General features: G+C 42.4%; 1 protein-coding gene across 1 annotated transcript in view; it reads right to left on the minus strand.

The window, feature by feature from the left end:
- LOC134358184 (glutamate receptor ionotropic, delta-1-like) overlaps positions 1-22,646 on the minus strand; it is a 901,838-nt gene extending 879,192 nt beyond the window's left edge. The window contains exons 1-2 of the mRNA XM_063070179.1: positions 22,266-22,646; positions 20,022-20,177 (exon numbers count right to left, since the gene is read on the minus strand). Coding sequence (XP_062926249.1) covers positions 20,022-20,177; positions 22,266-22,353 — 244 coding nt within the window. The 5' untranslated portion in view covers positions 22,354-22,646. The remainder of the gene's footprint in view (positions 1-20,021; positions 20,178-22,265) is intronic.
- Positions 22,647-25,348: the final 2,702 nt, after the last annotated feature.

Below are 25,348 nucleotides of genomic sequence, written 5' to 3' on the forward strand. Positions count from 1 at the left end.
AATTGCTGCTAATGTTCTTCTCCTACGCATGGCCTCATCTGTTAGTGACTCAGCAGAGTGGCTTTAACGTTGTTTTCAACACACATTAAATCCAATCACATTCTTGCAATTCAAACAGTGTTTACTTTTTCATCTACGGAACTATTACTTTTTAATTAACAAAACCAAAAACAGACACCCCAGGCAACGGGTACATTTTAATTGTGAATTGTACGATAGCTTGCCTGTTTCCTGTCGTGTTAAGATATTCAGCATTGATTTAAAGAATGTGTTTTCCACCCAGACGTTAGCACAACTTTTTCAAAATGCGGTAGTATCATTTTATATGAGAACTGAAAATGCTGGAACCACACATGTCAGGCAGCACCTGTAAAAAGAGAAACGTTAATATTTCAAGTCTAGGACCTTTTGTCAGTATTTGACGCTGCCTCACCTGATGAGTGCATCCAATATGCTTGGGCTTTTATTTCAGATTTCCAGCATCCATGCTTTTTGGAAAAAAAAATCCGTTTGTTAGCAGCATCTTCTGCCTTTCTGCAGATTCCTGTTTTTTTCCTTTGAATCTATGTCTCACTCAATATATCGGTCTCTTTCTCTGCTTCCCTATATCTCTTCTATCTGTCTTCTCATCAGAAAGCTTCAAAGCTCCAGTGGACTTTATAAAATTGAATTCCAAGTAGCAAAGTAAGCTGAAAATCTCCTCTTATTCCAGACTACACTGATCCACACCTGAGAATTTATATCAGCTACTAATTTCCCTTACCTCCAAATAGCAATTAAACTCACATTCTGGGTTCTTCCCCTTCTCCTCCAATCCCGATGGAAGGTCTTGACCCAAAACCTTGTTTATTTCCCTGCTGGACTTGCTCAGTTCATATAGGATTTTGTGTGAGTTGCTCCAGACCTCCAGCATCTACAGAATCTCTTCTGGTTTTGATTAAGCTGACATAATCTTCTTGCACCTTGAATTGCAGCTCATGTTTTAGTGTTTGTTACCTCAAAGGGGACATACTAAACATGGCTTTTTTTAACTTAATACTTCCCATGACAAAATTCCACTATCTTACACTTACTGAAGATAGTTTTCATGCACAAGGGCCTTGTGCATGAAATTCTTTAATGCAATTGCTGTGATTTGTTTACTGTTGTGCCAGAATTTCCTAAAATGAATTCTGGGGACTTCCATATTTACACGGCTGAGAGGAAAGTTGGATCAGCCACGATGAAATGACGGAGAAGACTCGATGGGCCAAATAGCCTAATCCCGCTCCTGTATTTTATGGTCTTATGGTTTTATACTGGGAACCTGAGAATCACATTGACATTCGACAGGTTACTGTAACGTCAGTTTTCTGTCCTCCAGCTCTGCGCTGCAGAGAACATTGCCTCAAACAGCTTACCTTCTGCCTCCATGAGTTCATGTTTAGATGCTAAATTTGAATAATATTGAAGTATTATTTCATATTTTAACTGCCCCAGGTGCTGTGCCTCATATCTGCAAGCATCACGCCAACTTGGGCTGCTAATGTGATGAACTGAGACCATGGCCTGCTCCGAACATTCGGATCTAAGGACTCGGTTTGGTTTGCAATGTTGTGCTCACTCCTATTGTTTGCATGGTTTGTGTTTTTCTAGCTCTTTCTCTGCGCATTGGGTGTAGGTCTTTTTTTTTGTTTAATTGGGTCCTTCCAGGTTTCTTGTTTTGTGGCTGCCTGTAAGCAGACAAATCTCAAGGTTTATATATTCTTTGATAATACATGTGTACTTTGAATCTTTGATTAAGGATAAGGAAAAGCCTCATAGCTTAGTAATGGTGGCTTAAATATCCCTACTTTCTAGTCTTGTTTCACTTGAAGATTTGTTTGACCTTTTACTCAAAGATAAGGGAGATTGCCAAATCACACTTTAAAATGTTAAAAAAGGCTTTCATTCTAACCCATAACAAATTGAAATTACAATCTGTTTTGCTTTACCCAGTGTTTATTTAATTCAACTTTCTGCTTGCTTGGGAAGTTCAATGGCATATAAAAAATACAGAATTATATAACACAGAAACAGGCCCTTTCAGCCCACCTGGTTCATGACAACTGTGAGACCTATCTATGCTAATCACATTTGCTGGCAATGGGCCATTATCTCTCAATGCCTTTTCTATCTAAGTACCTGTCTTAATGCCTTTTAAACATTGTATCTGCTTCTATCACCTCCACTAGCAGCTTACCAGATAACTACCCACCCTCTGTGTGAAAAATTTCCCCTGTGAAAAACTATCCTGTCATAAAAGGATGCATTATTAAACATTCCCACAGGTGATCCTAGATGTGTGAGCTTTGCTTTTCAAAGTCCCACCATCAAGTGTTCAGCATCCACAACACCGGGACTTCTTTCTCTCAGTTCCTGGGTGGGAGAGAGGATTGGGGCTTGTTCGTCCATTGTTGTTTTGCTGCTTGTCATGTTCTGCTTTGATGTGGTCTGTGTTGTTCTGCCGAGAATTGTGGGTATGTTATGTTGGCACTAACATGTGCAGGCTGCCCCAGTACACCCTCATTGGGTTGGTTGTTTATACAAATGATGCATTTTACTGTATGTTTTGACATACATATGATAGATAAATGATCAACTTGACCTTGAACTTGCATAAACTTTCTGATGGTTGTGAAACCTGAATCACCAGTAACAAGCATCTGATTAACCCAAACACCTCCACTGGCGCGATCCGTGGAAGGTCCTTCATGTAACCTAGGAGACTTGGTGCGCACACGCCTGTGGTGCCTCTGGTGACATCATCACCCAGGAACGATACACTGCTGAATTAGGAAGACACCGCGTGCCTACCCAATTGCAATACTCCCAACCTTGTGGAAGAGCAAAGACTCAAGAACCTAGAGAAAATATTGATGATATCCCAAGGAAGAATTGAGAAGTGTGTTTTAGACCCCAGAAACAGAGTGACAGGAGAAAGTGACGGATTCACAATCATTATTATTAATGACATTCCCCATTATTATTGAGAACCATGTCATCCTGGGTTTGGAGAAACAGAAGAAAAGGAAAGAAGGAAATAAGGCGTAGATACCAGTTGTCTGACCTTCCTGTCTACCTCCATTCATGCTGGCTACAAGAGGCATGAGAATAAAACTTCTTTAGCCATCTATAACTTACCTACCACCCTAGGCTATGGAGGAGACTTTCCTCAACTATGAGTGATACTCATCATGATGACAAGATGATCTCCTAGTGTTTCAAGATAACATTAAAATTTTGACCATAACAGATACTTACTTTACCCTGTCTCAACACATTCTCCATCATAATTTATTAATAATTTTCTCATTGCTGGATAATAGATTGAGCAACACCAAGGGGATATATTTGTAGTTATCACATGCTTACAATGAATATTATTTGCCGTTAACAGAGATCATTGTGTTATGAGAAAAGGGAAGATAACAACAGACACTGTGGCACCCATGATTATGGGTGAGGTATTGGTGCAAGGTTAGTAGTCAGGTACTGCACCAACCAATAGTGCACTTAATCTGGATGGCTAGACCGATATAGCAAAGACTTTCTTCTTCAACAGCTCTTCTGTGGAGAGAGTGAAGTGCACAATGTTCATTGGTGTACACCTAATGGATGATCTGACCTGGACCCACAACGCCTCCTCATTACTCAAGAACGCACAGCAGCATCTACACTTTCCCAAGAGATTAAGTTCGCAAGGCTCCCCGCCCCCATTCTAACAGCTTTTTACAGGAGCACCACTGGGAGTGTCCTGTCTGGCTGCATCATTGCACGGTCTGGAAGCTGCAACATGTCAAACTACGAACTACAGAAGATAGTAAAAACCACCGAGACATCAATGGGGTCTCCCTCCCCCCTATTTGTGACATTTACCGGGAGTGTTGTATACAAAGGGCCTGAAACATTGTTGAGGATCCCTACCACCCATCTCACAATCTCCTTGACCCACTACCATCAGGAAGGAGGTACAGGAGCATCAGGACTAGGACTGCCAGTCTGAGTAACAGCTTCTTCCCCCAGGCTGTGGGACTAATAAATACCCTGCAACTGCCGAGGTCTCATCACTACGACAGCGAGCTCTTTATTGTTTAAGTACTGTTTACCTGTGCTGCACACTTCACATGCATTTTGGGTCATATTTTATTAACATTTGTGGTAATATCTTGTTTTATGTGCTGTGTGTGACATATGTATTATGAGTGCACTATGGCCCAGAGGAACATTATTTGTTTGTTTCTATGTATGTACAGTCAAATGAAAATAAACTTAAACTTGAACTTAAGGTGGGTTTATGTTCTATCTCCCCTGCATGGCTCACAATAGACCATATCAGACTGAAGTCATGCGCCATACTTGGATTTCACAGGGACTTGACTGAGTTCAGACTGTTCCTGTTCTGCCCATTTCACAGACAATGATGCCTTCAAAGTACTGTACACAGGGGTACGTGCTGCCTGAAGTCTACACTTCATTATAAAAAAGGCCTTCAAATTTCCTCAAAGAGACAAGAAACAACCAACACAGCTCAAAAGTTCTGATTTAAGAAATGTAAAGCCGTATCTACCCAAGTTAAGGTGGAAAATCCAGGTTGAATTTATTAATGGAATTCTCAGTGCTTATCGACACTTTTATTAACTTCTGCTACAAAAATTATGCTTTACTACATTAAGCTTTCTCTGCCTTTCTATTTTGCATCCAGTCAGAGAATTGAGGGTGCTGATCACTGGCATACATATCCATCGCATTCAACCCAGTCTGTCAGTCTTCAAAAATCATTGTAGCTAGTCACTGTAACTTCAGTGAAGTTCTGAATTAGGTATGTTTGCTGGTGATTGGTTCTGGTTTCTGGATGATGGGTGGTGGTGTGGTGATAAAAGTGATATTTGATAATTGGTTGGACTGCTGATGATTGGTGATTGGTATGGTTTTTATTGTTGGCGGTGATGATTGTGAGGGTTACTAATAGGAGCATAATTACCTCTCATCTTCTACTGGACAAAGTACCCTGCACAATTTCTACTGTGTAGGAAATTGATCTAAAACGGCAAAGACAACCCTGACTCTATGATGCGATCACAACTGAGTTTACTTGTAACTCTGAATGCACTTTATACACTTCAGTACAAAGTCCAAGGATGACATTTCCAACTGTCTGGAGCTGAATAACTTAAAAGCACTCTTCATCTCTGTGCTCTCATGGTCAACGTGTGATGGACTTACTGACCCCTATAGTTCCATGAGCCAGATTAGTCACTGCTTACTGGAGTGGAGGGGAGAAAAATGGAACACAAAGCCTTCTATTGATCAATAGTAGAAAAGAAAACACAGACGCCTGTGGTTCATTCAATTCTCAAAAAGTTCTCAGTGGATCCTCTGAAGGGAAGTTAGTCTAAGTTGGCCCTTTTCCAAATGCAAAATTCAAAACATAGACAGAAGCCTTGCAAACCTACACCACTGTCTTCACATATTCAAACAGATTTATTTATACAATGTAAATTTTAGGTTGTTTGTTACCTCTGGGAGAAGTCATAGTTGGCCAAACCATATCAGCATTCCTTTGTTCCACAGATATTTCTGAATTCAGAAGAATTTCTAATGATCAGACAGAATTTTCTGTGAAGAATCCTTTTTACGTACTTACATTGATGATTTTTAATTTGTGATGTAACCCTCCCAGAATGACAATGCTAATTCTGACAGCAGCAGAAATATTGACCTCAAGTCAAACCATCTATTACCTGAAGCAATGTCAAAAGCACTCAACTTCCAGTCACTGAGATATCCAATCCCACCCATATGAGAGAAGAAGCAATGACTTGAATACCAAGATGCCAAGTCTGAATAACTCATTGTGAGCATGAAGGTATTGGGAGAAAATTGCTCCTAGTTCTGGCCACTGTAGAGCAAGGACATACCAAAGGGGAACAGACTCTCTCTATAAATGTTTATCCATGAAAAAGCTTATTATTATGGGGTGGTGTGCTGTAGAAATACAATTTCAATGGGTTCTCTGTTAATGAGTGACTTGAGCAATCCCTGTTGCCAGCGACTGATGTTTGAAGATTTCACAGTAAGTACTGCCAGATAAGACAGAGAGAACAAAATAATGATAAAAAATGAAGAAGTCCACTGTTTGTTGCAGAAAACAAATTTAGAGAACTATTTAGAAAGAATTAGTTTACAATATTGTTATAGGCAGTATCAAGGGAATTATAGTTTAACTACAGGTAGAGGGAGGAGGGTAAGAGACAGTAAGGGTAAAAACTATTGATAAATTCAGTGGAAAGCTGAGTATATTTGAGTAAATTTAAATGACTGAGGTGACCAAGAAATGAATGAACCGCAGTGATACCTTTCAGAACTGTATATGTATAGATCACTCTCCATCCAGTTCAAGAGTCATAGAATTTGTGCACTGAGATGTAAACACAAACAAGAAAATAGAAACAACTCAGGAACTAATAAACTCAATTCTACACACGGGCAAAAGGATGCTGGGACATATGTAAACAAATTATTATAAGCAACATCAAAGGTTATCAAAGGAATAAAAATGCAAATGGTATTTATTTCTACTGGTTAGTATTCCAAAGTAGTGAAATTATAGCAAAACTGCATAAGAACTTGGTCAGGTTTTAGATAAACTGTTGGGTGTGGGGCACTCAACACATGACAATAATCACTTGCATGGGACAAAGAGCATATCTGCTTTGAAAAGGAAATAGGAACATGAGGGAAGGTATGAAAGATCTCCGGAATGGTGAGATGGAATAGATGGAGGAGTTTCCACAGGGTATAAAAATCTGCCAAGCAAGTATGGAAGAAAGCCTGCTTCTGTCTATATATTCTGCATGTTTGCTGTTTGCCTGTCTGCTCTCTTGACAGAAACCAATTTACCACAGGGGAAAGGTCTGCAAAGAAACCTGATGTTTGCATCAGTTTGGAGCCTGGTATCCGGATGGCACGTACACACAGCTGTTCCAATTTCTTATCTACAGTGCAGATCTTCCATTGTCATTGCCACTGGCTGCAGTCTCATGATATTGGAGATGATGAGTAGGCCGCATCTCCTGTAGTTGATGTCGGTTACATAGAAAAGATGGTCAACTTCCAGCTGAGCTGATCTGAAGAGATGGGTAGGGGAGTTATGTAGTGCTTGATAGACACACATTCAAAGCTTAGTGTGCTCCCTTGCCACAATAATAGGTACCACCATTGATAACAGCAGAGGTAAACATGCCAATAGATTGTTCCTGACGGTCCCTGGTCGCATACAAGTAGACGGGCTCTCTGGTTACTGTTTAGAGGGAGGGACCTCCACATGCGGAACATAGCAACATCTTTCATTTCCACTGGAATCTCCTCCATTGTTATTGAGCAGTGAGTTCCAGTAACCATGAAGGAAAGATAATATATTTACAATACTTGGAAGACTTACTGAGATTTAGAGAGTCTGTGGCACCTCTGTCTGCTACCTTTGCCCTTCCTGTTGGTGAAGGTGCTGTTGAGGCCTTGGCGAGATACTGCAGTGCAGTTTGTAGACAGAACACAGAACAGCCATGCCGTCCCAGTGTGAGGAGTGTGATGGTGGGTGAGCGAGCAACAGGCGGGCTGCTTTGCCCCAGGCATGCTGAGTTTCTACTGTTCAGCTGGCACTTCTGCAGGCATTATAAAATTCCTGACTTGCCAAATGGAGGGCAGTCTTGTAGGTCACACCATAAGGTAGCCAAACTATGTTCTGCACTTTTGCAGCTACAATATTTATTTGACCAGTTAATATTCTAGTCAACATGAATACCTGTTATTCTAATGCCCATTGGATTCCAATGACACATATCCACTTGTTCCTTGAGCTCGCCATCTGGGTGCAGTGATTTTGATGGTAGTTAGTCCATTGAGAGTGACTCTCACACCAACAGAATGCCATCAACAACTTCCAAGTTGAGTGAGTGCCAGCACTGTGATGAGAATGGGGAGGAGTGCTCAAGAACCCAACAAGGATTTGGGTTGTTTAAGATTTGAATGATCCTATTATAAAATATCCCTTCATTGGATCCGTATTTAGTTCAGTATTCACCATTGACAAACATGTACATTTTGTTTCTTAAAGTTCTGTATTTACAGCAATGTTGTAGTATTATTAATTCATTATCATAATTGGTTACACCAGCTTTTCAGGGTTATTAAGCAAGTCAATTATTTATTTAAATGCCATTACAGTGTTATTGAACTGTAAATTTTTAACAGTGTTAATATTGTACTTTTGTTACCATTAAGTGTTGGATCAGAGCTATCTTTTAAGATGAAACAGTATTGCTCTCTGAGATTGGAAGGTCATTCTGAGCTCTTTTAAATGGCAGAAGATGGAGAGCCAATTGTGGCTGTAAATCCTCACTATTTGTACATTCACCGTTCCCACCTCGATTTGTCAAACTCTGGCAGCTGGGAGAACCAAAGAGGAGTCAGTGCGGTGGATATAATGCCTGAAGAGGCAAAGCACTGCTGACCTACAAAGAGAAGTGTTTAGTCGTCTGGAATCAGAGGGAAGATGTGAGGAAGTGAGGATGGAGCTTCATACGGAGCACGAAGATATCTGCCTTCCCGCTAAACAGAAAACCACACCACTCCACTTATCACCTGTGTTGCAACAAAGTCACAGCAGAACCCATTGCCATACAGCACAAGAAAAGGAGATTTTCCATAAATCATTTGTCAACCTATTTCATTCAACGTGGGCTTTTTTTTATCACATAAGAGAATCAAATTCTCTGCATCAAATTAAAGTATCAACTTTGCATCTCAACTTTGAGGAGACATGCAAATAAAAACCGGCTGACATTAGCTTCTGAAACCAACCTGTCAGAAAAATATCAGCCACCCGAGCAAAAGGGTCAGAGTCATAGAAAAGTCCAGCTTGAAAACACGCCTTTTGGCCCATTTAGTCCACGCCAAACCATTTAAACTGCCTACTACCATCTCCTGCACCAGGACCATAGACCTCCATATCCCCACCATCCATGTACCTATCCTAATTTCTCTCCTTGTTTAAGGAGGGAACTGCATTGGCATATTGTAAGAGGAGATATTGAATTAATGGTACAGTGTATAAAGAGAAAGACATGTAACAATTACACTTATTGTACATACAGAAATATAATGAATACAATACAGTTTTAAGATAAAAATGACCAAGAAATTGTTGCTGAGGCCATGACTGACAAATCACGAACATTTCCAATTTTCCAGTACCAACAAAAGGTCATGGTCCTTCCTAAAATTTTAATTCTCATGCTTGTTTCTCCACAGCTGATGTTTGACCTGCCAAACATATCCAGCACTTTATGCTTTCGTCTTCCAGAAATGATAGAGCTTTTGTTTACTTTAGGCCTTACCTTTTTTTTTATCATTAAGTTTCCTTTGGAAGTCTGATATGCCTGATGGATTCTTTCATTAAGGTAATGCAGTAGGTGATGCCAATCCAAGCAAATCAAGATATTTTCCTGCTCTATCTGGGCTACATATTGCTAAGTGATCTTGGCCATTGTGGCAGCCACATGTCTGACCAGAATAGGGGAAAGCATCCGAACACAAGCCTACAACTTATATGGGAAGTTATTCAGTTCCTCACAAAGGATCTGGAGGAACTCAATGGGCCAGGCTGCATCTATAGAGGGAAATGTTGAACTGTCCACTTCCCTCCATGGATGCTGCCTGACCTGCTGAGTTCCTCCAAATCCTTTGTAGGTTGCTCCGGTTTTCCAGTATCTGCAGTCTCTTGGTTCTCCATGGTCAGTTCAGACAAACTTGTTCATCAGGGAGGCTATGAAAGGGTTACAAGACTGATTCACCTGATACCATTGCTGAGGGGGATAAATCATTAGACAATCTTAGCTTGTGTATTCATTGAGGAGTTATCTAATTGAGGTATTTAAGGTGACACAATGGTTTTAGAAATGGAAATTATATGCTTCAGATATAGGAATCAAGAGCAATTGAATATAAAGCAACACACACGAAATGCTGCAGGCCAGGCAGCATCTATGGAAAAAGAGAAAAGGGTTGATGTTTCAGGCCAAGACCCTTCTTCAGGACTGAGAAGGAAAGGGGAAGATGCCAAAATAAAAACAAAGATGGGGAGGGGATAGAGACTAGCTGGAAGGTGATAGGTGAAGCCAGGTGAGTGGAAAAGGTCAAGGGCTGGAGAAGAAAGAATCTGATAGGAGAGGAGAGTTGACCACAGGAGAAAGAGAAGTTGGGGACCCAGGGGAAAGTAGTGGGCAGGTGAGAAGAAGTAACACACACAAAGTGCTGGAAGCATTCAGCAAGTTAGGCAGCATCTACAGACAAATATACAACACCCTTCCAGTCCTGCCGAAAGGTCCCGGCCCGCAGCATTGACTCTACTTTTTTCCATAGGTGCTGCCTGGCCTGCTGAGTTCCTCCAGTAGCTGGTGTGTGCTGCATGGATTTCCAGCATCTGCAGATTTATTCTTGTTTGAGGTGAGAAGAATGAAAAGGTCAGAGTGGGGAATCGAGGAAGGGGAGGGTGAAATTCCCGTACCAGAAGGAGAAATCGACATTCATGCCATCAAGTTGGAGGATCCCAAGACAGAATATAAGGTGTTGCTCCTCCACCCTGAGGGTGGCCTCACCTTGGCACAAGAGGAGACTATGGACTGATACAATGGAATGGGAACGGGAATTGGAATTAAAATGCCTGGGCACTGGGAAGTCCCGCTAATGGTGGAGGGTGTGGAGGTGCTCGACATGCTAAATACAAGCTATGTTGAGGCCACATGAGGAAGCAGTTTCTGTATGAAGGGCAGTGGAAAACATTAGTTCTTGCTTCCACACGGATATGGATTCAGGGGTTGTTAACAATATCAGGAGGGAGACTGACAGATGTATAAGATATCATGGGATATGTAGCAAAGATAGAGTAAGGTACATTTAACTTTGTATACTGGAGAAAGAAGCAGTTTTAATAATGTGGGTGAAATATTAATTTCTGAAACACCAATTTACTACCTGATTAGCTGCTTTATACATTAATGTGATAGCAACAATCTCCACAGTATCAAAAACACAGCACATCTGAATTTTAAAAAATATATATTTGGAGTTCTATTATCTCTGTAGAAAGACAATATCACTCTCTTTGTGTTGTGCTGGATATATTAAGGTTATCGCCTACAGTTTTCCTTGCAAAAGACAAATATCAGTGAATGTAAAAGCTTAATGATTGCCTGCCTGAGTACAGGCATGTCCAAGCAACCAACGCAAGTGATTTTCAACAGATGCTTAATGGTTTCTTTTATGTGACATTAAATAATGCAGCATCCACAATGCAATAAGAATCCTACAGAAATATTGTCTGACTTCAACAGAATCCATTATGTCAAACCAATATTATGCAATGAAAATAATATTGTAATCATTACAACTCAGCAAACAAGGAGAGGTACAGTGAAATCCAAGGCACTTAATAAGAAGATATTGTTAGAACACAGTTGACAACAACACCTTACATTTATACATCTCTCTGCACAAAACAAAACACCCCATGGTGGCTTACAGGAAGAGTAGACAGCAATGAGCACAAGTAAAGGTAAATTTAGTAGATAAGTTAGATTTGTTATCTGGCTTATTGCTCAAAGGAAATACATCATTAGGTACAGATCCAAGCCAATCAAAATTATTTCATGCTCTATCCAGCTACATGAAGCGGCATAATCTTAGAGATAAAAACAACCGTTTGACTAGGAATCATTAACCGGAATGGGGGAACATATCGGAACTGCAGTTGCACATCTTAATAGGATGCTAAGCTTAGTTCTAGATGTTACTCAGAAAGGTTTAGTTTACAGCTCAGGGTAGCAGGCAGTTCCTTCTGTCCAGAGAGAAGACTACGAATGTAAGAAGATTAAGGGATAACCATTCAGGGGTCAAAAAAGCAGAAAGGGATTGGTGAAAGAATTGAGGAAAGGGCAGATATGATAACTGCATTCTTGTTGCCAATGTTGGAGAGAGTGAGTGAATTAGGGGTAGAACTCCAGAGATTAAAAAAAATCCGAGTTGAGACAGGGCAGAGAAAGATTTAAAGGAACATAACAGGTAGATCTTATGAATCTACTCTGCCATTTAACAGATTACATCCAATGATCTACTTTGTTCACTTTTCTACCCAATTCCCATCACTCTTGATTAGCATTCTTTCTAAAAATGTATTCTTGTGTTGAACATAATCAACCAGTGAGAATCCAAAGTCCTTTGGGACAATGAATTCCAAAGATTAGTGAGTTCTTAAGAAATTTCTTGACCCTACATAGTCATCTGGTCTTCCAGAGGCTATACACCCTACTTGTAAATCCTCCAGTCACGGCAGATAAACCCTTTTTGGGTATATTATTTATTACTATATGATGATTCCCAGCCTGCATAATGGCAGTGATTGGAGAAAAATCTTAGTGACTCTTTCCACATAAGATCACACCATTTCCAAAAACCAATCGAGTAACGTTATGCTACAGCTACCCAATGAAAGTAAGCTTTATGTACAGAGTCCAAACTGAAGCCCAGCACAGATATAGAAAGTTTCCCTAGTACTTCACTCTTACCAGTAATAAAGCTGAGTGCAGCATTTGCCATTTGAATTGCTTGCTCTATCTGTTTGCTGGCTTTCAGTGTTTCAGAAGCAAGCATACTGAGATCCTTCAGCACACCAGCATGCATTTCTTATTCACTATTTGAAATAATATACTTTATTCTTACGCTTCCTAACGAATAAGCTTGTTTCCATTTTGAACTCTGAGCACATCATACTGAGTGCAAGGGCAGCTTTGAAGGCTGAACCTTATGTTCAGATCGCTGTGTACTATAGGAAAACTTGGATGGTCTATCTTTTCAGCTGAGTATTTCATGTACGTTGTGAATAATTTAGGCGTCAGTGCTGATCACTGTAGCAATTAACTAACAATCTGTATGAAAGGCATGAAAGCTACTCTAAAAAACAACAAACTTCACGACATATCAGTGATATTAAACCTGAGTCTGATTCTGATTGTACTCTCCATTCCCTGTCCTTTAATGAATCCTCCTTATCCCTATCCCTTATCCATTACTCCCAATCCAATTTTAGGAAAACCTTCTATGAGAAATTGTGTTCATCAACTATAACAGGTAAATTGGTTCATTACTGTCACATGTGAAGAAGAAAAAAGCCCTTAACTCCGAGTGGAGTCATCGGGATGCCATCATGATGGCTTTTTTTTTAGCAGGCTTTCTTATTTTTACGAGGCTGAGTTGCTAGCTCAACGCTCAACCCAGCACCGATGGGAAGCGTGCAGGGAGCCGGCTGGATTCGAACTCAGGAGCCTTCGCTCCGAAGTCCGGCACTGATGCCACTAAGCCACCAGCCGGCACTGTCACATGTAACAAAGTACAATGAAAAACTTTGATTTGCATGCCATCCATGGAGATTATTTTATCACTTCAGTGCATCAAGGTAGGACAAGGGTAAAACAATAACAGAATGCAGAATTGCATGTTATAATTAGAGAGAAAGTGCAGTACAGGCAGACTATAAAGTTCAAGGGCCAGGACGAGGTAGACTGTGAGGTCAAGAGTGTATCTTAGTGTACAAGAGGTCCTTTTAAGATGAAAACACAAGGGCAAGTGAGGGGAACCAGTAGATGTAGAGTACGCAGATTTTCAAAATACTTACATATAAAGTAACAAATTATGTGTGAAACCTTGTTAAAAAGCAACAAATAGAATATGCAGTGATTTCCTCTAATCTGCCACGTTTTATAGAACACAGCGAAGAAACAGGCCTTTCGGCCCACCACATCCATTCTGGTCTTTTGCTCATTTACATTGATCCCATTTGCCTTCATTAGGTCTGCATTCTCTTAAATCAGTGATGGCTCTACCTAATGGTACAAAGCAAACTCAATATAACTCAGGAATCAGGGGAAAACTTTGACACCCGTGTTAGGCTGGTTACTCACTTTACAAGTGAAATTAACGTTTATTTAATTTTTATCTTGTGACAAGACAATAATACACAGAGGGTACCCTAGATCATGATTTGATGGGCTGTGTTATAATGAGGTTGCAGTGGGTTATTGTTTTCTGAATACCTGTCACCACATTCTGATTAACACATACACAGAACTTCCTAAGAGCTGACATCAAATCTTCTTTCCCACTCTTTCTTTTAATAATGATGATGCATTTGTTTACATTCAAAATACTAAGATCATTCCGGAATTCATGGAATTCTGAAATGGGGATAAAAGAAATTCCTGGAGAGAATGTCTGACGATAGATCAAAAAGCCAGTGAAGGACTATAGTAATGGATTTATAAGGTATGGTAGCAGGGTAATGTACTAAATTGTGCTGTAGTGGTGAGACTAATAGGGAGATTGAGCCTGGAGCTGAACAAAGACTCTGTTCAAGGTGTGGGAGAGGCAAGGGTATAAACAGAGTATACTCTTAGGATGTAAGCAAATAATATTGGCAACGTATCAGTTCGTGGTTTGAGTCAAACAGCACAACAAGGTTGCAAGTTTAATATGCAAATTTACAAACACAATTCACTTTCTTTGTCTAGTAATTATATCCTAGATTGAATAATATTCTTCATTTATCTGAGGAGGCAGAGCTAAGTAGTCGTGGCACCCAGCGGTGACTTAATTGCTTGCATCTTCGAAAACAGTTCTACTTCCATCTTTAATATCTCTATTTTTCCCTTTCAGGGTTCTTTTGAAGACCCTGACCTGGAGTTACATGCTGACTACGGTTCTTTGCGGGAATGGGACCCGCTCTCGGGGTTCCACAATCGACCGCTATTCGGCATGCCAAAGGCTTGGCCTAAGATTTCGGCACGGATTCTGAAGCCTGTGATCTCAGGGAACTGGAGACGGGTGGATCAAGGGTTGGTGTCGCCACAGCAAGCCCGTGTGTCGTTGGGGGAGTCGGAACATTTGCTGTATGCCTGGGGACCTGGGATCTTTGCGATCTTCAGGCACAGAGCTCGAAAAAAGCGCCAAAATGGACTTTTAACATCGTAAACCAGCGAGTTGTGCTGGTTTGGAAAATGGAGTCACCTCTTTCTCCCTTATTAGGAGAGAGAGAGAGCCAGCAGCATGTCGAATTATCGGGTGAACAATGTAGTCTTTGGGGTAACTGCAAGTCTGTGTCTTCGCTATTGCTTTGCTCATGCTTGAGTGCTGGTAGCAGGTAACTTTATTTTTGCCAGCGGGGGGGAGGGATCGTTGCTTGCTGCCGCTTACGCATGGGAGGGAGGGGAGCTGGGAGGGACTTTGGGGTTCTAACATTTAACTGTCATTCATTCTTGGGACACTCCTCTGTTTTTGTGGATGGTTGCGAAGAAAAAGCATTTCAGGATGTATATAGTATATATTTCTCTGACATTAAACTGTACCTTTGAACCTTCGAACAGAGTCAATATGGAGAATACGGTGCTCTTCCAATCATGTCATCCACTGTCAACACAGTTTCCCTCCTCTGTCAGAGAGAGGATGGGAAATAGGAAAACGATGGATGTGGAGAGGATGATTTGTATGGTGGGGGGATCGAGGACCAGAGGGCACAGACTCAGATTACAAGGACATCCCTTTAGAAGAGATGAGGAGGAATTTCTTTCGCCAGAGGGTGGTAAACCTGTGAAATTCATTGCCAGAGATGGCTGTGGAAGCCAAGTCATTTGGCATATTTAAAGTGGACGTTTGATTAGTCAGGGTATCAAAAGTTACGAGGAGATGGCAGTAGAATGGGATTCAGAGGGGTAATAAATTAGCCATGAAGGAATGCTGGACTGGAATAGAATAGACAGACTCAGTGGGCTGTATGGCCTAATTCTGATCCTATGCCTTATGGTCTAAACACACACATCAGCTTTAACTGTGCACATGCAATTCTTCACTTCTCACACTGGGTATCACAATAAAAGCTTGTAATTATGATTCAACTTTGGACATTTTTTTTTGCTGTGAACACATACACATAAAAACAGTAAATTCTTCCAAACTGGTGAACCCTGGTCAAAAGTTTTGCTACTTCAGCTGGGACTGAATTTGCAAATTCCCTGAGCTTCTAAGACATTGATCCTTATCGAGGATCCATTTGCCTTCTTTCAGGTAGCAACAGGTGAATTACTAAAAGTGAAATATCTTGTCCTATGCCCCTATCAAATAACTCTAGATAGATATACTTCCATCTGTTTCCATCCTAACTGGACACTACCACAGCACTTTCTGCATTTGAATTATCTCCAGTTCATGCCTAAATGACCTGAGTTTTCTTGACTGCCTAAATGAATTCATCTGGAGATGCACAAGACCTTCTGCAATCACCACTGAATAAAAATTTCCACCCACTTATAAAAAAAATCCATATACCCAAAGTGCTAACAAAGCACATGGACAGAATCTACAGCAACCATTCCATTAAACCAGCCACTGTACAATTTTGGCAGTAGATCTGGAAGGACTTAACTGACTTTCTGTCCTTCCCTGTGGAGCAGCAAATGAGCCCATCCACCACTTGTGACAAAGTGAACATTCAGAGCTCGGAGAACGAAGGGCATAAACTTCCAGCTAACCAGGGCTGCCATGTTAAAATGCAGCAGACAGGAGCACTGTGCTCTATTTGCATTTCACACTCATCTCATGATGCAGGAACAAACACTGTTCAGTCTCATTAGTATCTTCACTTCAGCTGATGTGCCGTCAAATTGGATGCAAAACTGGCACCAATCATTCCTTACTACCGCACATACAAAATGACTCCGAAAGGCATTATGGATCTACTTCAAAAAGATATGACAAATTTTCCAAGCAGTAAAATTACTTGTGGACATTATTGATCAGATGCAACCTATATTTTAACACCAGCAAAATCCTAAATTAAAAGATCAATGCAAATTGATTATTGGAAACCATGTGCAGAACAGGAGTAAGTGACAAACGAGTTGATCTGAATGGTTGGAAAATAATTACTTATGCATGAAAGGAGTTTATTAGGATAAATATGCAACAGGGAAATAGATATCATACTTGAGAGTAGTCGCCCTTAAGGTGTCACATCAAACATAGAAACTTGTTAATCAGTACTTTCCTAAGGACCTTTCATGAAAAGCATCCACTTCTCTACCTCTCTGTCACTGTGTTTTACTTATTCCAGTAAAGAAGTTACTTCTTCCAGTTCTTAAATTGAAATATCAGAAGTAAATTATTTGTAAAATACGTGATCAAATTATACCATTAATAAGCTCTGGAAGAGTGCGGTGAAATTCAGAACTTCTGGGGAAACCCTATCACTGTGCTGATTTTCATGGATTTCTGGAAGCACAACCCTATGTATCTGTAAGTGGATTATCCCTAAAAGCTAGAAATGTCTTCAGATCCACGAGGAACATACGGAGACCAACCAAATACAGTGTCCACACCAAGGTGACGCTGTACCAGAAAAGTGTTCTGTCCGCACTCTTGTATGAGTCAGAATGCTGGTGCATGACTAAGAGCAACCTTGTCAAGCTGTCATCATCCCACACCACGAGCCTCGGAAGATTCTCCTTATCTTCTGGCCAAGAAAGATATCCAACTATGCCCTACTCATTCAGAGTCATCAATGGGGCATGGCCACAATCATCATGAGGAAATGCTGGAGATGGATTGGGCATGTGATGAGAAGAAAGGGCAACTCCATCATCAAGATGGCACTTCATTGGACACTTGAAAGTTGGAGGAAATGTGGAAGACCAAAGACAACTTGGTGCCATAAAATACAGGCAGAAATGAGGACCCTGAACCACACCTGGGGCACAATAGAGATGATGGCCAAGGACAGAGATAGAGGACATTCATTGTTGCCCTAAGCACCAGTGGCATAACAGGCAGCAAGTACGAAAACGAGGTTTCATGATATAATACTCTCATATCTGCAAGAGTGTCAAAACCTTTGCAAGAAACCATCTTGGCCAAGACAGAAAGTCTGGATCTAAGTCTTAAATAAAGTGATTCTAGATCTGACATTTTCCACCAAACACTAATGGTGTGTATTATTGTTTGTTAATAAATAAAAGTTATCTTCAAATCAACATCATCAATATTCTCTGTTGTTCCAAATTATTGATCTGACACATGGAGGACACTATAAATCTGTCACAAAAAAAAGATATCATAAATTTTCCAAAAGTATCTTGTAAATATGTGTACAACTGAAGTTCTTGCAAGACTAAAATAGTAAGGTATAGATCAGAGCAAATGTATTCTAGGAAACTAAGGGCACAGCAGAGGTCAATAAGCTCATTGGTAGGAGAACTATCAATGAAATTGACATTTGGACAGAAGTATGACAATGAAATGCAGACTTCCCAATGAATGCTGTGGAGGTACTTTCTTGTCATAGAGTTCTATTGCCATTTCTGACTCAATCCGACATGAACATTGAACAATTCAAAACTGATTGTCAATAGTGTTAAGGGTGCAATTGGAATATAACTTAATGTTACAAGACTAACATAATAAGATCAAGGGGCAATCAGGTAAAATCAAAGTCCAGCACTGATGTCAGGGATCATTTCAGCACAAAATGGCCTTGATGCTGCATTGGATTCCGGGAAGATTATTGGAGGCAAAACAGCTAGAGGTAGATGTTACAGTTGTAGGTTCTTATGAATGAAGTGGCAGATGGGCCAACTGAACTCCTTCCAGAAATATTAAATGAAACAACTTTTCAAAGATTGTAATTGCAACATCTAAACTTGGTTGGATTCCTTCGGCCAAAACGAAGAACAGACGATATGGCCATTCTTGCCTGTTAGCTCTCAAGAGCTAAAAACCATAAAACTCATGAAAAATATTCGTCTCCGTCTAATGTGAGCTCGCAAACACCCCAAACCACTTTTATACCCCTTTTTTTTATTGTGTAGCAGAAGTACGAAATGTAGGTTCTGCGAACTCAAATTCTGATAGGACTGCTCTTTCGTGCAACAACACGACGAGCAAATGTGCTTGGCATAATGAAGTTGCAGTATTCCCTCACACTGCAATACTTAACCCGTACCAAAGGTAACTGCCCTCGCAGCACATAACTGTACAGTGGATAATACCCGTATTGAGTTACGTAACAATAATCCATTGCTTAAGATCTATCATATGTTACGCGTAGGGATGCAGATCCTCTTAATGCCCGTGGCTCAGTACCCTCGGGAAAACACTGAGCCCGTGCTGTATTCTATCCCTCACAAACAGGGAAGGGGGGAGTAGGGAAGATCCAAATATTGAAACCTCTGCCAGATGCTCCCTCGGGTTTTCCAGCGGCTCGCCTCTAAGCAGGGAGCTGCAAAGCTGGATACTGCACAGTTACATTAAACCCGTGCAGATGTGTTTTTTTTAATCCTTTCTTCGGGATTATTAGTTTGAATGCAATGCAGCAATCTCTCTCCTACAAAACCAACGGAAGCAAACAGGGTCTGAATTGCGCAATAATCCATCCGCCCATGAACAGATTTGCAACTGAAAGCGTCAGATGCATTTGGACCCCGTGATTACTGAGTGAAACCTCACACTCGGTACTTGCTGGTTAGCAGCTATCTCCGGGGGAGTTTTCCCGCAGGAAGCCCAGGGAGCCAAATCGGGAGACTGTGTCATTACTGGAAATAGCTAAGGACATATAAGCGTGTCCCACCATCACCCCTACCCCACCATCAATCAATGGAAAACTGTGACAATACTCCTTCATTCCTTAGCGAACAGCGCCCACCACCGGTTGGGGCCGCCGAGTAGAGATTTCCCCCACGCACCATTCGGTTGTTTGTTTGGGGATATTATCAGATTGGTTTCCGTCGATGATGCAATGAGAGCGGAGTAAACATTTGAGAAATTCGGAGTTGGGTTTTTGGCTCTGCTTCGGAGGCCGAACATGTTATTGGGAAGGATTTGATTGCATTATTATCTAATGCACCTACCTTCCTGCACTGTCTGAAAGGGATTGTTCGCCTCGACGAATTTGATGGAATAGGTTATTTTCTCGCTTTGTAAAATGTCGTCATTGAGACTGAGGTCGGAGACGGCCAGCTGAAAAACCTCGTCATCCTTCGCAGCACTCTCTTCAAAAATTGCACCTGTCAGGGGAAACGAACATGCTAAGAAGATGTCTGACTACAATCATTTCCTAAGTTTACCTAAACCGTCTTTCCTACTGTTCCTAAGAATCATTTCAGCACTAGGGAACTGTCCACCGGGGCTGGTAATAAAGGTCCGACGGCCAGTCCCCATTCATTCCCTCATTCAGAAATTTCAAACAAAAGGCATTACAATAATTAAAGACCAACAATAACGCAACAACTGGTTAATGTGTCTCTTGATAAACACGAAAACAAGTCTTTCGGAATGCATTGGTCCCATAGGTACACTATTGTTGAAAAGGTATCATTTACTGGTCTATGAGGTTACATTAAAGGCCCGCTCCCAGGAGCTTCATGCAGCGGAGTAACCCAAGGAATAATTGTCATCTTGGAAAAATGTCACTAATGCGCGATAACGTAATTAATAAACGAGTAAATTTGTTGCCTGACTGATTAAGTTCTCGTTAAAATAAAAATAATTACTGTCCACAGTGATTGGTTATAGTCAAACTCGGATAGGACAACTCCATGTATCCCGCAAAGTGTATGATTGTTCATAGACATCCTGTACAGTCCAGACCTGTGTAACAGAGTTCTGCAACACAAGTATCAAAATCCTGCGCAGACCTCTACAACATTCCAGGGCCCCATACAGCCTAGGTTCATACGAAAGATGTAAAAACAAAGACACCTTACTTCTGACTCTGGACTAGAAAAAATATCAGCACCATAGCAAAAGTTGATTGAAGCTAAGGTTAGGATTTTCTGTTTGTGTGTAATTTGAGAATCTTCAATTCTCTGTCCGTGGACTGGAATTGAAAGGCGGGCTGGACCCCAGTACGGGAGGTCCCTGTGTCTGCAATGTTTGTTTGGACGCATCGAATCTTGGTGTATTTAGCTACAAGCGCATCATGTTGCTAACAATGTATACCCTTCCTGAATCTGACTCCGTGTGTATGTGTGTGTGTGTGTGTGTACACGAGTTATCACTGTAAACAGTTAAGAAACTCTCACGACGCCAAATGATAGCAATTCGATTGCTACTCTCTTCGCGTTAAACCGCTTAGGCCGCTTTATGGCCAGCTACAGCTGCATAAAATGGGATAAGCGGGACGGATCGCAGCGTCCGAAGCCCAGCTGCCTCGTGGTGTACAGGTGTCCGTACACCCTGATGCACAGCAGAGCCCGGGGAGCAACTGCAGCACTGCCGACTCTGGGGAGCGCACCCTGACCGTCCCCCCCCCATTCCCCTTCGCCCCATTCTTTGTCGGATCTATCGTGCCCCTCATTCTTGCCATTGCAATTGGCGTTCCTTAAATCGACAAAACGAAACTGCCAAGTGGAAGGCTACAGGTCGTTGAACCGAGCTCCGGTCCAGCCTGTCGTGGATTCACTCTTTCATTTCAATTATGAACCAAGGCGAGAGGCCCCAGTCCCTCACAGGGTGGCGGGGATAGGTGGAGGGAGCCCGCCTGTGTCGGGAGCAGAGGTATTCAGGGCGAGGGGGTTATCCGTTTGGGATAATCTGGTTCAGTTCGAACGATTGGGACGAGGGAATGAAGATTAGGACATGAAAGCTGGGAATGAGAAAAGGTAGTGGAAACAGATCGGAGTGAAAATAAGGGCAGGGGAGATCTCCTTAAACTTTTATGTACTGGTTGTAAGGAAAAGCTGTCGCTGTCCAATGCGGCGGTTCAGTTAGACACGAATCTCAAGGCACAGAGAGGGGCTCGGGGTAGAAAGTTTGTTCGGTTGTGAGTCTTGGGTGGCGGGGGTTTTGGTGCTGTGGAGTTTGGAGGTTTGGGGTTGGGAGGGAGAGAGACGGGCAGAACACGGTTCCACATTCCAACACTGGGCTGCGGCTCACCTGCTCACCCCGGTGTCGGTCCAAACGGAATCCCACACCTTTCCTGCTCCCTCCGAGCCTGGTTGGAGATAGAAGGGGAGAAGGCAGCCGCCCCAACTTCGGTTGCCTTCCCAACCACCCTCCTCAAACAGTCCCCCACCTCCCCTAACCCTCGACATTCTCCAACCCATCAACCCATTCACAATACAGGCACTGCTTGTCGGTCGCCGGCTTCTTACCGATGTGGATGATGGAATCTGCTCGCACTAAATCGCTGCCAAAAATCCACGACAAGGCGGCTAAGAGGCACAGGGGTAGAACTTCCATTTTTTCCTTGGCGCATCAGTCGGTTCGGGGCAGATCCTAATACAACCCCCACCGCAGGGAAGCGCGCACACACACATACACACTATATACGGCCGCGATCATTAATAATCGGGGGGGAAACGCAGGCTGGGCGAGAGGGGGGCAAGGAGAAAAGGCAAAGTGCGCGGAGCGGGCGCTTCTCGCCACCAGCTCCCGGACATAACATCCAAATTGCGGAGGTGTCTCTGCGCCACGTGATTGCAGTGTGTGTGTGTGTGTGTGTGTGTGTGTGTGTGTCTATGTATGTCTGTAAGTATGCGTGTGTATATGTCTGTGTGTGTGTGTGTGTGTGTGTGTGTGTGTCTACATGGAACTGCGCGGAGAGATGGAGTCTGATTAAAAAGGAGCGCGCCGTGCACTAGCAGGGAGAGAAAGAGAGAGAGAGAGAGAGATCAGGAAACAAGGGGGCGAAGGGAGATGCTGGGAGGGTTCAACCGTTCTCCATGGGGGGGGTGGTTTCCGATCTAGGACCTTGCAAGGTTTCTCCGGGAGAAAACCTCAAGGCTTTGCGGGAGGAGATTTGGGGCTTGAAGTGTTAAAGGTGACGGGACGAATGGGCGCCGGGACTTTGGGAGGGGGTGGGGGTGCCTTTTGTCCCGTGACCCCAATTAACCTGTGACGAGCCGGGAGGGATGTGAAACAGCTGCTGTGGGGGGGGGGGCTGTAAGTTTGATTTACGGGGAGGGGGGAATGTCTGAGGAATAGATTGATGGGCGGATGTGACCGTGTAACAGCCGTCACCAGCCCTGATCCTTGTAATTGATTAGTTTCACACTGAATCTTCTGTCTCCATGTAACACGGAGAGCTAGGGGCGTGTTTGTGTTGTGTGTGTGTGTGTGTGTGTGTGTGTGTGAGAGAGAGAGAGAGTGAGTGCAAGACAGAGAGCGTGTCGGAGAAGACAGCGTGTATTCCCTGGTACGTGTGTGTGTGTGTGTGTGTGTGTGTGTGTGTGTGTGAGAGAGAGAGAAGGAGGGAGAGACAGAGAAAGAGAGATTGATACCAATACCACAAATCAACAGGATCGCAGGATTTTAAGATTTGTTTCTGACAGTGGAAGATGTGTGGGATCCAGCACTCATCGCGCCAGGACAGGAGGGTTTCCGGTAGAACTTAAGGTGCGAGCCATAATCTAGAGACAAAAAAAACGGGCAGTTGGATTTGTTGAATGCTGGTAAAATTGTTTGTAAATAGAAGGTTCAGACGTCTGCCAGCTGATTGATTGCGGGTTTGAAAGTCTATTGTGAATCGGACATTGTCTTCCGAATACTTCACTGCCGTCAGAACATTGGGACTTCAGTATTAATAATGTCAAATTCCTGGTGTGTGTTGGGGATAGACTGAGAGAGTGAGGTCTCTCGTGGGTTAATTGAGAACCTACCCTGCAAAAAAGTCCGGTGCTCTCAAAAGCCAATCGTTTTTATGCTTACATAAAGGAGAAAATTTAAGAGGAGTGAACAGGGTAAACTTAAACGGGGCCCAGGAGTCGGAGCGGCGTTCCAATGTTCCTAAGAGGGACCTTCGGGTGAGGCCGTCCGTCCCGACTACGGCCAATGGATTACGCCGAAAAGAAATTGGGGGGAAAAGCTTCAAGAAAGGAGCGAGTTGGAGAGGGGCAAAGAGGGGCTGAAAATGATTGAGAAATATTGAAACATATGCGGCGGATCATACGAGAAGGGGAGGTTTATCCTCACAAACTAATGGGACCCAACATTGCACAGGGTGCGTGGACATTGGAGAGGCTTTTGATGGTACACAGCACGTGGATGCTATATTAGGAGAGAGCGCAGAGAGCTATGAACCGTCGGGGAGAATGGTTCATAACCATTCAGCTGTCAATTAATTTAGGAATCAGAAAATCCGGGAAAAAAAAAGCAGGCGAACAGGTTGAATGCCGAGTTTTCCGGCTACAGTGACTTTCATTTCGCCAGTGGCTGCTTCTGTACCAGAGTGGACCGGATAATTCAAAAATCTTGAGAAACTTCCATAGATGTGTGGTGGAAAGTGTATGGACTGTCTGCAAATATACCTGGTATGGAAACGCCAATGCCTTTGCACGGAAAATCCGACAAAAGGGAGTGGATTCGGCCAGGTAGGTCAGGGACAAAGCCCTCCCAATCATTGAGCACATCTGCATGAATCGCCAGGAAAGCAACATCCATCATCAAAGATCCTCACCACTCAGGCCGTGCTCTTCTCTCACTGCTGCCATCAGGTAGAAGGTAGAAGTACCTCAGGACTCGCACCTCCACGTTCAAGAGCAGTTACTGGGCTCTCAACCATCAGGCTCTTGAGCAATAGAGGATAATTACCCACAACCAATGATCTCATTTTAAGGACTCTTTATCTTGTTATTTCATGCTCTCCTTGTTTATTGCTATTTATTTATATTTGCATTTGCACTGTCTGTAGTGCTCTTCCCCTTTTATTGATCCTGGTTAGAGTTACTATTCTATAGATCTGTTGAGAATGCCCACAGGAAAAAGAATTTCAGGGTTGTGTGTGGTGGCATATACAGTATGTACTCTGGTAATAAATTTTACTTTGAACTTTGATCAAGGGGACTCATGGAGCGGAGCAGAAACCTTTGATTGTTCTAGAGGTTCAGAAGACAGAACGGAGAGATCTGGTGCTGGCCCTCACTCAGTCTCCTCAGGAGCTTCTTGATCCACTGATTTCCTCTAGCAGTTTGATTTTTATTTCTCCAGATTTCAGCACCTACTGTTTCTTATGTCTTTAATGCTGGCAGTCCAGCAGATACATAGACAATGGTTCCCTTTTGCCAGGTCCTCGGCCTGTTTAGCCAAAGATCCCCACTTTCTGGGCCATGCCATCTTGCTGCTATCATCATTTATCAGGACTTTCTGAGCACTGCGTGTGCAGGGCCCTTAGTATTATCAAGGATCCCACCCATCCGTTCAGCACCCTCTTTGACTTTCTACCATCAGGCAGGAGACT

This window comes from Mobula hypostoma, chromosome 18 (assembly GCF_963921235.1).
Source record: "Mobula hypostoma chromosome 18, sMobHyp1.1, whole genome shotgun sequence".
NCBI lineage: Eukaryota > Metazoa > Chordata > Chondrichthyes > Myliobatiformes > Myliobatidae > Mobula > Mobula hypostoma.